The sequence below is a fragment of the Oreochromis niloticus genome, linkage group LG7 (genome assembly GCF_001858045.2).
Source record: "Oreochromis niloticus isolate F11D_XX linkage group LG7, O_niloticus_UMD_NMBU, whole genome shotgun sequence".
Classification (NCBI taxonomy): domain Eukaryota; kingdom Metazoa; phylum Chordata; class Actinopteri; order Cichliformes; family Cichlidae; genus Oreochromis; species Oreochromis niloticus.
Genome location: NC_031972.2, coordinates 32,903,831 through 32,920,882, shown reverse-complemented (window position 1 = coordinate 32,920,882; position 17,052 = coordinate 32,903,831). Strand labels below are relative to the sequence as shown.

The window sequence follows — 17,052 nt, the reverse complement described above, 5'->3', positions numbered from 1 at the left end:
CTCCCTGTGATTTAGTGGTTATTAAAATGTGTTCAGAATTTGCAACTTGACAAACATTCATCACACAAATGACGTACGCTATCTTTTAAGGTAAAAAACATCGGCATCGCTATTGGTTTTACCACCACTGTGCACAGCACTAGTGGTCTGCCCCACTTTTCCCCACTACAAAGACCCCGATAAGACCCCGTAAAGGCGATAAAAAAAAACCCCGACACGTTTCATCGTATATCCAGGCAGGTAGCATCGCCCTTTGAGCCACCACATGGTCTAATTAGAAATTCAATTAGACGCCTTTACCTGTCCATCACGTGACCAGAACACCTCCGCGCCCACTTCCGCAGCTGCAGCCTGCCCCCACGTCTGAACGCGTCGTTTTCAGTTGTTATTTTCGGGGCAGGAGGAGGTCAGACCGGTCCGGCAGGTTTGTATGGACTAAACCAGGTGAGGCAGCGGGAGAAGAAGGGCGGGGAGCCGCTGCCAGAGACTGCACAATCAGGAAGAAGCTGACAACATGGTGCGGTGACAGAGCGCTCCGGACACCGACTGAGAGCAGGATTCACCTTTCTAATACTATTCTGACGAGGAAACGAGTAAGTCGAGCTAAAATATAGACGTATAAGAGTTGCTTTGAGTACTTTGCTGTTTGTGAGGTTTGTAAGTGTTAAAGATTGGGCATAACCTGAGTTTCCCCTGGGCGGCTCACCTTTCCTCTGTTGTCGGTTAAAGTTTTCCACTGAAAACTCCTCAATGATCGCGAATGTTTTGAAATAAGGGTCTTTTTGTCCAGTCCAAGAAGAGGTTAACTTGGAGGTTAACTTACTGCATATTTTAGCGGAAACACTGCTTTAGGCTACTTACAAAAATGATTTTAAAAAGCTGCTGGTTCTGTTTGAATGATGTCTGAATTGTTTCCAAATTTCTGGGTAGTAACATTTACTTTTACGTTTCTTTTGTTTCCTGTGAAGGAAGGCTACACGTTAGAAACTCCCAAGTCAGTATCATTCAACAATTTACAACTTCAAAAATGATCATAACATGATGATGCATTAGGAGGAATTTCCCTAACAGGATCCAGTTGCTGTCAAGTGGAATCCTTCAGAAATCTGAGTGGGGTTGGGGTATATTCAGTACTTCTATATATTTTTTTATATACCTTAATGTGTTCCCTAGATTTAAAATATGCAAATAAATAAGATTAAGCCCCAAGGGGATGAAAACATGGGCATCACCTGTCTAGTCACATTCGCATTCTTCTTCCTGGTTGAAATCTGATAAATTTGAAGCTTGCTGTGGATTGTTATGCCCGCTGTGGCTCACATCCGTGCTTTTCTCTGGCCCACATTTGGCCTTCACTAACACTTTTAATGAGGTTTGAGTGGTGCATTCTCAGCTTTGCCACAAGCCCACAGTGTATGGGACAAAGGTCCTGACATTTGGGCCACACCTGTGCCATACAACACCTACCAGCGCCTTACCTGAGCTGTGGGTCGCCAAAAGTAGCTGCAATGAGGACAAAATACTGTCTGGATTGTGTTTGGATGGGCGACAAGTCTTTATTATGATTTTTCAATGTGGTATCAAATTGTATTCATGTTACATTTGTGATACCCAGACCAACTTGGAGGGCTGGTAAAAGTGACTGTGTTCCACAGTAAATACCAGAATGACTAAGGCAAATCACAGCTGCGAAAATGAGCATACGTTTTCCATTCCTCGTGTTTCTGTCTTCGTTCAGTGTCTGAGGTAAATGGACACGTGTATTGAACAGACATGTCCAAAAAAAACCCCCAGTGTATTGCATTTTAGAAATATCTTTTTATGTGCTTCCAATGAAATATTTTGCTTTTGCTCCACAGTTTGGGAATTCTGATTGAAATCCATAAGAATAATGAAACTTGACTGAGGTGAATTCCAGAATTTGGCTGTCACAGAAGACAGAAAAATTAAACACTTAACTTAAACATCACATCCTCATTTTACGGCTGTATTAAAAACTGATTTTAAAATCTGGGTTTTCAGCACGTGTTTACTCTAAAGAATGTAGATTATAAAATAAAAGGGAGATTACCAAGCAGACTGAGTACATTTATACTTCATCCTGGTGTTGTGGGCAACTCTGTATCCCTTTTCTTTGTTTACCTGTTTACACTATTGTTCTTATTTTTATTGTATTTGTATCTACATGGTCAACAATCAATGACGTCACTTAACTGTACCAAGCCCATGCAAGGTTAATCTAGACAAGCACAAAACTGAAGCCCAGCTATACGGATGCATTGTGTGATTATAAAACCTAAGGCTTTGGTTAGATGCACATCAGCTGTGACGAGGGCTGGCACTACGCTCGCTAAACCGGCATCTGAGCTACATATACAGATAACAGGACAGTGGCTCAACAGGCTCAGTCCCACGTGTGGTTAGATGTAACAACCCAGCGTGTTTGGTGTGCAGAGGACACGTATTGTTTAATTTTGGAGTTAATGTGACTTTTGAATGACTTGAAGGTTATTTATTTAAACAATGAATAATAGAGGGTTTTCAGAATGACTCCAAAAAACTATTATTTTCTTCATTTTAAATAAAGTATCCTTGTGTCCCTTTTAGGGCTCCATATAGATTTTAGTCGTGTTGAAGCCACACCATTTCCTTCTTTATAACTTGTGCAACCTCTCCATGCTGCAAACTTCTCACGGTCTAACATTTGATAGTAAAAAAGTGGAGCCCTTTACATATGGCTGCTATATAAACACGTCTTGTCTGCAGTTAAAACACTGATTCAAGCCTGGACACCCTCAATTGTGACTACTGTTGTATTTGTGAACACAATGGCGGCTGCTGGGTACACCCATCCCAGCCAGCCTGGATGTTTTTTCCATAAACACGCAAGGAAGTTTTTCCTCAGCAGACGCAGCAAGTTGGAGTCTCTTTGATTAGGGAAATATTCGTACTTCTTATGGAAATGCCTGATCTTGAAGGCACAGACAGAATTTGAATCGTGACTTGAGAGGCAAATGGACAGAAGGGTGATGTGAGGTCAAGGCTTCACGAAGGCTGTTTTAAATTTTTCTTCAAATTTTCCATGTGGACGATCAGACAGGTTTCACTTACTCCATCTGAAGCTTTCTGTCCGTGCTGTCAGGACTGTCTACCTGCTTTTATCCATGGTTTAGGAGTCTGTTCTTAAATTAGTGCTTTATTCACTAATATCACTTTTCATTCATTTCATTTTATTTTTTGCTCTTCTTCTTTTATTAGGTTATCATGCTTTCTCCCCCCATTACCATCCATGTCTAAGCTTAAGAAATGCTTCCATGGCTAATGTTTGAGATAAGTGTCAGATTTAACAATGTGACGACACCAGGAAGGGTTTTGTGCCGGCATACTTAATAAATCTGATGATTGCTACCGAGTTATCCTCAAATATCTGCTAAAGAACTTTCACAAACATTATGACAATGAAACAGAAATAATAGGAACACAGGATAACAGGAAGACTCACATCTGTCTTCTTGTCACAATGAAAGTGAATCTATCAACTTTTTCTCTCCCCTCCAACACCTATTTGAACACGGAGTCTTCTTAGGTATTTTAATTAATATTTAGGGTAATTACTAATCGCTTAATTACTCCTTGAACTGATAATTAGGGAAATAATGTTTTAAATTGGCATATAAAGTAAGGAGTATGCTTCATTAATCGCGCTTAATTCCTTCATTAAGCTCCAAGTTATTTGCATATCCAAAGACACCTGGTCCTTAAGCGTATTTCCTCCGAGAGATGCAATGCCCCAGCTTCAATAGTTTTGCTATATGGGGGTAATTTAAAGTGAGCACCAGGGTTTTAAAAGTGTGGCCTGTAGCCCAGAGATGGCCATCCTTTAATACAGATGTTTATTGAGACTTGGGATGTGAGTTCAGTGTGTTATTTGTACCTGTTCTGAACTTAAGGTTTGCCCCTAATCAATACCACCTGTTTTTAGAAGACACAAAAATGAATGCACACTGTTTTTCATTTTCATTCACTTTCAGACACTTAAAAACTAAAACCAAACCAGCAAAACTCTGGAAATCATCAGAGACTAAACTGAATTTAAATAAATGAGTAAATAAATTGGAAAGTGTAAAACTCTTTACAGGCTCCGTTTAGTTCTCTTGCAGACTTTTGTGACCGCTTGCCCTGACATACTCACTGTGCCCAGAGGGGAATGTAGCAACACCTCTGCCGGTTCACCTGTTTTGCTAAAGCGGCTTTGTGGAAGCTTTTTAATAAATTACTGGTTTGATGGTTTTATTTTTCCTTTGTGGCCCTCAGCCCCAGACTCCTTAAAATTCTTCTCAGTCATCAAGAGCTCCCAATTTAAGAATGTGAACTGAATGTGGGTATCTTTGTTTTGCCTTGAGGCCTCCCTATAGGTCACTCCAACCAAAACCACTTCTGTTCAGAATCTTTCTTAATCAAACCTTGAGCCATCTTGAGGTTTCAGTCATCGCTCACATGTGAAGAAAGGCAAACAGATGCAAACTAGGAGTCAAATAGAATTTGACTGCATAGGATATGAAGTCGATGCCTGTTTGTTATTTTAAATTGTGATTCCTGCCACGGTCTTAGAGCGTCCTCTTAATCCACAGAAACATTAAACACCTAGCGGTACAGTGGTTTGCCCAAGGGCCACTCAGTTCTTCTATTTTATATAGACAGAGAATTCGCTTTCCCCAAAAGACTTGCAAACAGAAACACGTTTTTCAAATTATCTTACATCTTTTATCTTTAATAGAGAAGTTATACGAAGATGACATCTCAAATGTGGACACTAAGATGCTGGTTCTTTTATTGAAAATAAATTAAAAGTAGAAATGGCGCAACATAGAAAACTTATCTGTTTCATGGAGGGGAAAAAATATACTCAGGTCATTAATGTGAGTGGGAACAAAAAAAAAGGAAGTGCAGAGAGAGACTGCACCTTTCAGGAGTAAAGATGGTGAGGAGTTTGCCAGCATGTTGGCAAAACATGAAACATTTCTCAAAGCACAAACAGAATTTTCATAATCTTTGCTACCTTCTACCCTTTTAAAAAAACCTGTTTATTTTTATTTATTTTATTTATTTAATGTGCATATTTAAACAAAAAACAAACAAAAGTGTTCAGCCACTCATGTAAACATTAAGAGCATTGTGAAAAAGAAAGTGTGATGGAGGACAAACTGTTGAGCAACCAAATTCCTATATGAAACAGTGATGGCATAAACCTGTCAGGCTTAAATATGAGAACTCCTCAGATCTTATTCTAATTAAAGGATTAAGGTCTTTAAAGTGTTCTTAATTTAAATCCAAACGTGATGATGATGCTTTGAGGTCATAGCGCCTAAACTTTGGAACCACCTTCCTCGGCCCGTCACGTCGGCTGAATCAGCCGCTTGTTTTAAGCGACTGTTTAAAGAAACAAACAAACTTTTATAGATTAGTCTTTCTTTAATCATTTACCCGTTAAATTTGGCTATAGCATACACACATATGGAAGCACGTATTTGTAAATGAGTAGTGATTTTGGTTTATGTGCATTACATTAATGTATATTTTAGTGACTTTTTGTTTTATATTTATATAGATATATTAAAAAAAAATATTTTTTTTATATATCTATAAGTTTATTTATTAAATGCTTTTCACTTAAAATAGATTAAGTGCCATTATAGCCAATACAGAGATACAATAAGACATACAGATAAACAACTGTTTTTAAAATGAATGAGTAACAATTCACTAAAAATGTAAACACCCGTCTGTGTCATCACAATACAATCTACAATAATCTAAACGTCATGACACAAAAGCAGGAATAATATTCTCCCGTTGAGCTGAGGGGACCCCACATTACAGTTTACAAATGTTCCTTAAATGAATCAAACTGATTTTTGAAAAATTACCTTTTTATGATTTGTTTTTTTTCTGTCTTAGTTGTTTTACATTAAAATACAAAGATGGACTCTGCTGACTGAAAAGAACTGAGTATTAAAGAAGATGTTAAGGAAGCAGGAATATGGTGAATAGTTTAGGTTTGTACTGGAATCTAACACTGACTCTGCAGAGAACAGGCAGCCATTGTTCAGGTTGGTTTTTTTTTTTTTTTGTATTACAGACATCAGCTCACACAGATTCCTCTCAGGTGCTGCAGAAACCCGACTCTGTGTTATTCTGTCCTCAATGTTCCACAGACACAAATATCTTTCAGGTTTTTAAATGAGGTCAACCAAATCGGTTTTGTTTTCTTCCCCCTTTTTGACTCTGTTAGCAGGAAAATCAGAAATCCATAAGCGTTAAATCAGGTTTAGGTGAAAATTCAAGGAACAAGTGATTTGTTTTTGTGGGTTAGAGCTCAGCAGTACCACAGACTGGTAAAATAAAGGCAAAATCTCATTTTCTTACAACCAATTATGTTTATTTAAAAATATAAACAAACAAAAACTAAGAACAAACCTTTTCAAAATGCCCAAATTCACATAAAAAATGTTTCTTCTCAACATCTAAATTTGAAAGTCAAACCTGTTAGTTTGACAGTTATTGCTAATTGTTTAGAACAAAAACTTGCCTTTCTTCTTAAATATGTTTTTCATTTAATGAGCAGTTTTTCAGTGCATTCTCCTTATGTACAGTTTTGATCAAAAGTTTAAGACCACTTGAAAAATATATTTTGCTTGGTTGGATCTTAACAAGGTTCCAAGTAGAGCTTCAACATGCAACAAGAAGAAATGGGAGTGAGACAAAACAGTGCAATTTATTGAACACAATGCTTAAACTGAAACAAGTTGTTTTACAGCTGATCAGTAGTTTAGGACCACATCCCTTTAAAAGGCCAAATCTGTGCAAAAATGTGGATTCATTGTCATTTTCTGTCAGGTAGTCACACTGTCACAATGTACTAATTCCAAAGGCAAAAAACTTTCCCTTTTTGAACATGGTTGGCTTGTTGAACTGCATAAGCACGGTCTCTCACAGCGCACAATCCCTGCTGAGGTCTGATGCAATAAGACAGTCATTTGGGACTTCTTAAAGATCCTGAGGGTTATGGAACAAAAAAGTCAAGTGGAAGACCCGAAAATTTTACCAGCACTGAGCCGGAGGATCCAACTGGCTGTCCGTCAAGACACTGGATAATCCTCAACCCAAATAAAGGCCGTTACTGGTGCAGACTGCAGCCCCATAACCATCAGACGGCATCGGAGACTGAAGGGCTTCAAAAACAAAAAAACTTCTACAAAGGCCTCGTCTCTTTGAACACCACAGAACAGATCATTTAGACTTTGCGAGAGAGCACCAAACATGGGACACTGAAAGATGGAAGAAAGTTTTATTCTCAGATGAGAAAAAATGTAACCTTGATGGTCCTGATGGTTTCCAACGTCACCGGCATGACAAGCAGATCCCAACTGAGATGTACAGTGCGTGGGCACTATAATGGTCTGGGGAGCGTTTTCCTTCAGTGGAACAATGGAGCTTCAGGAGGTGCAGGGGCATCAAACGGCCGCTGGCTATGTCCAGATGTTGCAGAGAGCATCCCTCATGACTGAGGGCCCTCGTCTGTGTGGTAACGACTGGGTTTTTCAACAGGACAACGCTACAGTACACAGAACAAGGGACTATATCCAGGAGAATAATATCAATCTTTTGGGCCATCCTGTGTGTTCCCCTGATCTGAATCCAATTGAGAACCTTTGGAGATGGATGCAAGGGAAGTTTACAAAAATGGACAACAGTTCCAGACAGGAGATGCTCTTCGCCAATTTGAGAAATGTTCCCACTCACCTCATGGAAGTGCTTGCATGAAGCATCCCGCAATGAAGTGATCATCAATAACGGTGGAGCTACTCATTACTGAGTTCATGTTTGGAACTTTGATTTCTGTTTTGGGGGGGGTTACAGGTTCTTTGGAGGTGTGGTCCTAAACTTTTGATCAGCTGTAAAACAGCCTGTTTCAGTTTAAGCGTTGTTTTCAATAAATTGCATGCTCAAAGAAATGTTTTGTCTCACTCTCATTTCTTCTTGTTGCATGTTAAAGCTCTACTTGCAACCTTATTAAGACCAGTACAGTATATTTCGTGTGAGGTTTCTGTAGGTCAGCAGCAGTATTTCAAATATTTCATGATTTTAAAAAAACTTCTCTAAATGTAGAGATGCTTTTGACTTTTTAGCACAGCAGTAAGAAAAATGCATTTTTCTTGAAAACCGGAATGATTAGTGACTTCATTGCTATTTATGATTTTTTTCACACTTTTAAATGTCAGACACCTTTTAACAGCACTAATTTTAAATCTTCATAATGGAGGCCATCTTTCCTGCTGTAAAGTCCAAAATGATGCTGTTCTCTTGTAGGCTTTGGAAATAACTGAGAAGACATGAATAAACCTCAGTCTTATTTTAATTGTGTTCTTCTGGATATGAACCAAGTAGAAATGGGCCAAGTGAAACTTCTTATCAGATCGTTTTCTTTTCTAATAACTGAAACACAAATACTGGAGCTCGTAGTGGATGACTGCTGATTGAGTTCCTGCTGTTGTGTTTATATTTCACAATATTCTCAGATTAATGATGGACATTTAGAGAAGTAGTCGTCTCTGGTTTGTATTTTTCATTTCTGAAGCCTGAGGCCTACATTACCCACAATACAGGGGCTGTGGCGTGTTACGCTAGCAGAGTTTAACTCAGGCAACCATCTGGTGAGCTCATATTTTCATACATGCCTGTGTGTGGGTTTTTTTTGTTTTGCTCTTCAAACTTGTTTTTCACCTAAAGCAACATGCAGTCACATGACTTTAACACATTTTTCACACATACAAAAGTGCGCTTCGATCCTGTTCATGTACCCTGATGTGAAGACACTGTTTACTAAAAACAAAAGCTGCCTTTCAGCCTTCAAACTTCACACACTGCATAACTATTTCCAGTGAGCTCTTCCTTGCAAACTGTAAATATTGTATTTACAGCTGGTACAGCGTTATATCAATAAGGGACTAACTTTGAGTTTACTTACAAACTGGCACCCAAAGTCATTTATTTTATGATTACATTTTTATTTCTGTATCTTTTAATGGGCTTTTTTTAGGATGGCTTTCTGCGCAGATCTTAGAGAAGACATAGACTAAATATTAGGCCAAATGCAAATTTGATATTTAAGGGTCATTATCTACAGATCCGCACAGTCATATGCTTCTCGTTTGACTTGTCTGAAGGCGACTGCTCACCTGAGCAGTCTCACAGAGCGCTGTACCTCCTCCCTCCTCAGGTTTCAGTGTCGACACTTAGGTATGCTCTACTCTGTCCCACTCTGTGAATCCCCCCACCCCCCCACCCCTTCCTGCTCCTCCTGGTTGCCATAGGAATATCCTGTACCAGATAGCAAAACCTGTTTTCTGAAGAGCGATCCTGAAGAGCGTGGCTGCCTGTAAGCCTCACATTGGTCGTTATCTGTTATCAGGGAGACCTGTGTAGTAACCGCTGAGCTCTCGGGAAAGAAAACTGATGAATTTGTTTGTTAATGAGGCTGCTTTCATCCTCAGTTGACTTCCCAGGTGATAAAACCAACTTTTTAGGTCAAGTTGATGAGGTTCCGCTTCTTCGTTATTTCACAGCAGTGTCTGATATATTTATTTATACCTCTCCTAAAGAACTTGAAAATATATTAACATTCAATATTGTCAACAGATTGAAGATATCAGCCACAGGAAAAGACATTTAACTTCACTGGTCTAGTTCCAGAAGTTAAAGGGGACCTAGCTCTTTAGTTTAACGACTGCACTGTACTAGAGTAGCTTTGTATGACTCACAGTTCAAAATAATCTTTATTTCATGTCTTTGGCACAGCCCAAAGTGCCCTCCTTTTTCTTTTTTCCGTTACTGGCTGTTCATTGTGAACCTAAGATTTGAACAGCCACCTCAGAGTCATGACACAAGGAAAGGGTCATCAAAAAGCACGATCCCCTCTGCAGCATGGTGGTTGTTGAGACAAGAAAATTAAGCATTAAAAAAAGTTGTTACCATTATATTTCAACTCAAACCTTTTTTCTTTCATTTTTTTTTTTTTTTTTTTTTTTTAAAACCCAAAGAGTAGTATTCATTGATACTGTTTCTGACAGGGCAGGTTTCTACATTTCAACTGTGTCATGTTAACTGGATTATAAAGTGCAGTCTGTGGTGTGAGACACAAGCCCTGCCAGCCTTTAAAATCAACAGATATGAGACATGTTGGTAAAATAAACAATAATGATAAGGGGCACTATTTCCTGAACTATGGTAAGAGTGTGTCTCATTAACACCATAAACATTTAAAAGTAGAAAAAGAAGGGTCTCAAATGACGCATTTAGAGCCGTGTGGAGCCGGAGCTCATGATACAATGCTAAACATCAGACTCATCGTGGCCAAACACAAGCGTTTTTCTCAGATGCTTGGGAAATTTCTCAGCATCATCCAGTTCAGTGCAGTAATGGCATATTTACAGTAATTTTGATGCGTGAATCATGAATGGCTAATAAGGAGGGGAAACTAAAAACGAGTGGAAACTTCCTGGTAAACGGCTCATTTGCAGCTTTGTAAATCACATAATTTTCATATGATTCAATGCTTCTTTCAAGAGTTAACATTCAAAAACTTTGTCAGTACAACAATATACACAGTATACAACGTACAGTGGAACCCCGACTTACGAAATTAATTCGTTCCCGAGGGTCTTTCGTAAGTCGAAAATTTTCGTAAGTCGAAGCACCCATCGCGCCTTTTGAGTGAACGATAGGCTATGGGCTAATTGCTAACTGCAACAACAATACGTCGTTCAAGTGGAACAGCGAAGCGCAAGTACGAAAGCCAAGGGGTTGTCACATGATTCGGAAGGCATTGTAGGCATTCTGGGCTCAGCCAATCAGAGCCAGCAGATTTCGTTATGCGGGCATTTTGCCGTGCCTTCGTAACTTGAATTTTTCGTTAAATGGGGTATTCGTAAGTCGGGGTTCCACTGTACTGAAATGCCGTTTCACCCCAAGCCCTCCATGGTGTATTTATAAGAATATAAAAGATGTATCTCCAAAAGATATAAAACTAGGAATTACAAATAAATAATAACTTGCTATATTTGGGTAAAATTAAGAGATTAAAAAGTACTATTACTTACTATACAATACTATAATAATAACTATACAATACTAACTATACAATAAACAAAGACGGGACAGAGACAATACAAAGTGGATTGTGCAGTAGGTATTGAATAGCAGGCTCAAGTTATGGTCACGATGTTGTAGACAAGACGGGACGAAGGCATGTGCAAAATCCAAAATGTGCAAATATAGTATTATGTAGATGTGTTCAGTAACCATGTGACTGAGTGTGCAAATAAGCATATTGTTCTCAGGTCCAGTTTGTGGAAGTTTTTATTGTTTTTGAGTCTTTTCGTGAGTATTGTAAGGTGTTTGTGTATATCAGTCGTTTGGTGGTAGTGAGTTGAGGGCTCTGACTGCTTTGTGGGGGGGGATGAAGCTCTTGCAGTGTCTGGTCATTATGGTTTTGATGTTGCGAAACCGTCTGCCAGATGGAAGGAGGGAGAACAGTGCATGTGAGGGGTGGAAAGTGTCCTTCGCTACACTGTTCGCACATCGGATGATGTTTGTTGTAGAGTTGGGAGATGGGTGGGAGAGGGCCTCTCCTCTCTGCTGTCCTCACTATGCGCTGCAGAGACTTCTTTTCAGCAAAAGTGTAGTTCCCATACCAGATATATTTTCTTAGACACATCTATTTTGCATTTGTTTGCATGAATTCTATATCATGTTCTCCCCTTGTCGATTGACTGAATATTAGTCCACGGATCATTGAGCCTTCTTTTGTTGTCCTTTTTTTTTTTTTTTTTTGCTTTTTCTGAAACAACACTGTAGATTTTTCACTTTAAACATGAAGAGTGAGTTAATGTTGTGGGCATGTTGACACTGATGCATCTGACTTTGGACCAAGGGAGTGGAGCTTTAGCCTTGCTTAGAGCTGTTTTTATGTGTGGATTGCTTAGGTGGACAGTGTGTTGCTCTTTAGTGTGTCTTTACAGCTGGTCACACTGAAATAAAGACCCTGTTTATTTCTTACAACCATACACGGAGTTTTTGGAGACGGCTGCATTTACTGCAGTGCATTCTTGTAACCATCAGCTGTCTTTGTTCTTCGCGTGGACACATCAGGAAGTCTTGGTCTGGATATCCTGACAAATTTCCCAGTAATTGCCTTTTTTTTGAAAGCAGCTGCAAAACTGTAACTTAACAGAACTTTTAGACTTGTGTATATATGAAGCCAACTCACTTGAAAGAAGTTGTTTGGATGGCTTGCATACCTGCAGTGATGACGGGTGTCTTAAAGGATATGCCCGTGAATGCAGGAGTGACGCAGAACATTATTTGGCATTGTGTGTTCCTTTGGCGTGGTGTTGTTTGACTGGGTGATGAAAGTTTTTCTGGTTAGACAGACTGTTGTTTAGAATAATTTGACTTTTAAAGGTGGCGTTTTTGCTGAGAGATGGTGGAAATGCCAAGTGAGGTCAGAGCAGCAAGTTTTTACTCTACACTCTGGATCCCCCTCTTCCTCTCCCGCCCCTCCCGTCATCAAATCTCCGTGTTCCCATGTTTTCGTGTTTGGACTTGTATGCTCAAACAAGGCCCATTCAGCCAAAACACCCACTGTAAATGGAGAGATTGAATAGAAATGAACTTCTTATAGAAATCTCTAGCTGGATGAAAACTTTTAGGAGCGATCTGAATATTGCCTTGTTTGTTCAGTCTGTTTGAGCCGTTTCCTGCTTTTTTTGTTTTGTTTGTCTTTGTTGAGTGCGTTATTATCAGTATAATCACAGCAAGAGTCTGAAGACATACTCTTACCACCCCATTTTTTCCCTTTCTATGGCTCTGCTTTATCTTTGGTGGGACATAAAACCTTTTAACCAAAACGGCTTTATTCAGCAGCAGTGAATACATAACATGCACACTTATAAGTTTATATATTTTGCTAAAACTGCTGCGAGAGATTCAACATGTGGGTCCACAACGGTAGGCTGTGGCATGTTAGCTACTACCCATCTTACATGTACAGTATATTGTGTGTTCGTTGTGTGTTAAATATGTTCATGCCTGTTTTTTGTGGGTCAGACATGAAATTCATGTGTGCCAACAAGTCATTGGTGGAAATTTTGCTGCAACTGTTAATTAAAGTTGTGAAATACTGTTGACAAACACGACACATGGGAACACACTACAGGCTGTGAGGAGGGCGTGGCTTAAACATGTATGCACAAAGCATACCGAGCTGTGTTCCTGGTCTGTGAGAAGACCTTTGTGCTTACCAATTAATTAATTAATAGCCTTTACAGAGGCTCTGGCAAGGAAAGCATGATTAATATTTAATTAAATGTTGACACCGAGCTGGTAATAAATAGTAAATGTAAGCTAGCAGAACATAGAATTGGGCAATCAGTTACAAGCAAGTGAACATTTCCTGCAAAAACGCTGTTACATGAACACTGATTGTGGAGATAAAGGTGATAAATGCACTGAGACGTAACATGTCGTCTGGTTTAGAAACCTTTAAAACCATGGTTGTGTAGACTGAACACTCTCTCAATGACTAAAATATTTTTCCTTTATGACATAAGAAGGCTTTAAAACTAGATTTTCTTGCCCAACAAGTGGAAAGGAATTTCTTTGTGTGGCTCACATTCATAATAGGAACACAAGAAAAGCTGGTCCAAGCCGGCAATGTCAGCTTTCCGATGGGCCTGTTACATTGCTGTTGACGTGTCTCCGAGTGTGACCAAAGCTTTGAATATGAATGAGTTGCTTGAAATTTAGCTGCCACTGATTTATTCATTGAGTAGTTTTAATTTGATGTAAACCTCTTTTTGGGAAGAGCGCTTACATACAGATAGACAGATGTTTAAATTCAAAGTGGAAAAAGTGTTCATTAATATGAAGACGAAGAACAGAATGCCGACTGCACTATAATTGCCTCGAGTGGCCTGCTAAGCTCTGTTTGGTACATTTCTGTGTCTCCTGACATTGTTCAGTGCTTTTGTTTGGTTTTTGCAAACTGAATTAATCAACCTTATCAGCTGTGCTAAAAGACTCTTTAACAACATTAAACATTAAGCTGATTGAACGTGCCAGTCTGAGCTTGGCGCCTTTTAATCAGGAACTGTTAGTCAGTCAGATGTCAGAGGGAGATTTCCCATAAAATGGCCAATTCATTACCTTGTCTATCAAAGCTGAGGTAAGATCAAACAATTTTATTCATTTTTTTTTTTTAAAAACAGTCATGTATGTTATAGTTATAACCCTCTAGTTTATTTAAAATGAACTACGGCGTCATGCTTATTGCCTTTATTGCTGCATTTATATACTGAAACAAGGTGTTAGACATATCCACTCAATTTATAAAATAAATAAATAAATAAATAAAAACTAACAAAAAAACCCCAACTTGGTCATTCTATGTCTAAAAATTTATTTGTGGCATGAAATCACAAGCTTATTGGGTAACAACTTATCAGTTACAAGTTGTGAGCCCATGAGCGTACAGTTCCACACTGAGACCCGCCTTTCTTTGTCACATCCAGTTTTTCCACACACAAGATTGTTACAATGGAAACGCTCATCTCAAGGTTTCAGAAACCAGTGGATGACATCATGGTAGCTACATCTACCTTTAATCTGTCTACAGATGATACAAAAGATGGACACACATTGATATTATGAAAACAAAGCTGACAAAGAAAATAAGCTATAAAGCTTGGTTAATTTCTTGGTTGATTAGTTACTTGCTAATAAGTGCTAATTAACATACCATCCAATATTAGAATTTCAGTCACCCCAAGGTAAATGGGATTAATTACACAAATAAAGATATTATTGTCATATAACTCCATTAAAAATGTTCCAAAAGACACGAAACACAGTTAAGGTGAGTGTTGGGTCTGTGTTCCCACAGGCCCCGCTAGTTTAGAGACTTATTCCTCATGAAGAATGGAAAACAAGACAGAACATCTTCAACCGGTCTTTAACTCGCTAACGAGGAAAGGCTTTGGTTTCCAAAAACAGGTGGACGCGGTAGTTTTTAGGGAACACGACGGAAACAAGAAGACAGAAACGTTTCTTTCATGAGGAACTATTGTTAGCAGTCGATAAATAATCTGTGTTCCACTGAGTAACTGAACCGCACAGTAGCACATAGGACATTATCTCTGTCACGCCATTCAGTGCAGCGGTAAGACCAACAAGATTTGTTTCATGAAATGTCACAGGACCACACCTCACCTTCAGATAAACTTTTCAAACATTGAAGACTTTGTTTTAAACTCTGAAAACTGCTGTTAGAGGTTTGTCCTGCTGTTCCAGTCGAACCAACTCTGTGAAATCAGTGGAGAAACTGCATTAAAGGATTACTTGGTTTTGTTTGACAAATGTGCCGTCCTTGAACTGGAAATGGTGCACAAGATTCACCGTACACTTTAATGTGTGGTATCAAGGTGCCTCTTGACACCACACATTTTGTTTTAATTTTTATTTAATTTTTAGTCTGTCGCTCGGTCGGGATTGCATTCCTCAGATGAACACGGTCACTTTGACACCCATCCCACGTCATCACACTGTGTCATTTTGCTCATGGCATTTGTCAGTCAAAGTAGGGAGTAGGGAGAAAAACAGAAGTACAGCTCCCGTCTTGTGACTGATTACTGAGTATTAATGGCTATAATGATACTACACGTGGGTGGTCAGTTTTCCTGCCGTGAAAACTTTTAGAGTTGATCAGTCAGCTGGAGCCAGAACTGCATTTCCTGATTCAGCTGCATTCTTGCTCTTTTCATATTCTTAAGTACTAAGTCAACTGTGTGGCATCTGTAAACTTGTTAGACTTGTGACTGCTGTCACAGCTCTTTTTTTTTATTCTTTTTTCCCTCTGCAATGTTCTTACTTTAACTTCTTCATCTGAGAAACTGAGGCCTGTGGAATCATTAATCCTTGTCAACCTGACCAAGTATTTTTTTTTTATTTATTACAATATTAATGTTTTAAATTTATTTAGATTGTTTTCATTATAGTCGATGCGTTTATTTACAGTTTACTGTGTACATTATGGAAATCTGAAGGCCCCATTGATTTCAACTTTGTATGATGTATTGTAGTGCTTGCATCATCTTCCTCATTTATGAAGCAGACTTGGAATTAAAAAGAAAAATGCAAATCATGATTACATGGGCTGTATATAAATGATGGATGCAACGTGTGGGTCTGAAAACTGAGGCAGAACAAATTGTACAATTATTGTACAAATAAAAAAGAAAAATATGCTGAATCTGAGGGCTTATGTGGAACTAGCCCTAAGGAAAACTTTGTCAGTTTAAGTTTTTGGAGATTGTGAGTTTACATTTTCTTTAAGACAATTGAGGTTATCTTGATACTAACATATGTAAGAGGCCCCACATGCTGAGCAGGTTAGCTTTTAGCATTAGTATTATCATCTAAGTCATATCTAGTGTCTGATGCATCCTTAGTATAAACCTTTATTCAGGAAATCACACTACAGATCATTCATATATTAGTTTTGTCTGGATTAAACTGATCTGCTGACTCCATGTGTTCATTTATTTATTCATTAATTTATTTTTGTAAGCAGGTCTGAAAAAAGGTACCTGGTGCGTCATTGCAGTCGTTGCACAGCGTAGCTGTTGGATTGATTGTTTTTAAAAAGTTGCAGAGCTTCTCAGAAACTGTCTGAAGACTCCACTGTGAAACAGTCTGTAAAATTATTATTGAACCTACTGATCTCTTCATATTTTTTTCCCTTTCTCAGAGATAACTGACCCGTCAAGATGAGTCGACGACGTGTCGACACCCGGAGTTCCCAGGGGCCTGATGATGAGGTCATGCCATACAGTGACGATGAGACGGATGACGAATTGGAAGTAGAAAGCTCTGAAGGGGAAGAAGAGGCACCAGAAAGAGCACCGCAACCCCAAGTGGAGACAAGACCCACTGGTG

General features: G+C 38.8%; 1 protein-coding gene across 1 annotated transcript in view; it reads left to right on the top strand.

Moving 5' to 3' along the window:
* Nucleotides 1-258: 258 nt before the first annotated feature.
* atp8b1 (ATPase phospholipid transporting 8B1) overlaps nt 259-17,052 on the top strand; it is a 35,621-nt gene continuing 18,827 nt past the window's right edge. Inside the window, exons 1-2 of the mRNA XM_019361315.2 lie at nt 259-593; nt 16,865-17,049. Coding sequence (XP_019216860.1) covers nt 16,884-17,049 — 166 coding nt within the window. The 5' untranslated portion in view covers nt 259-593; nt 16,865-16,883. The remainder of the gene's footprint in view (nt 594-16,864; nt 17,050-17,052) is intronic.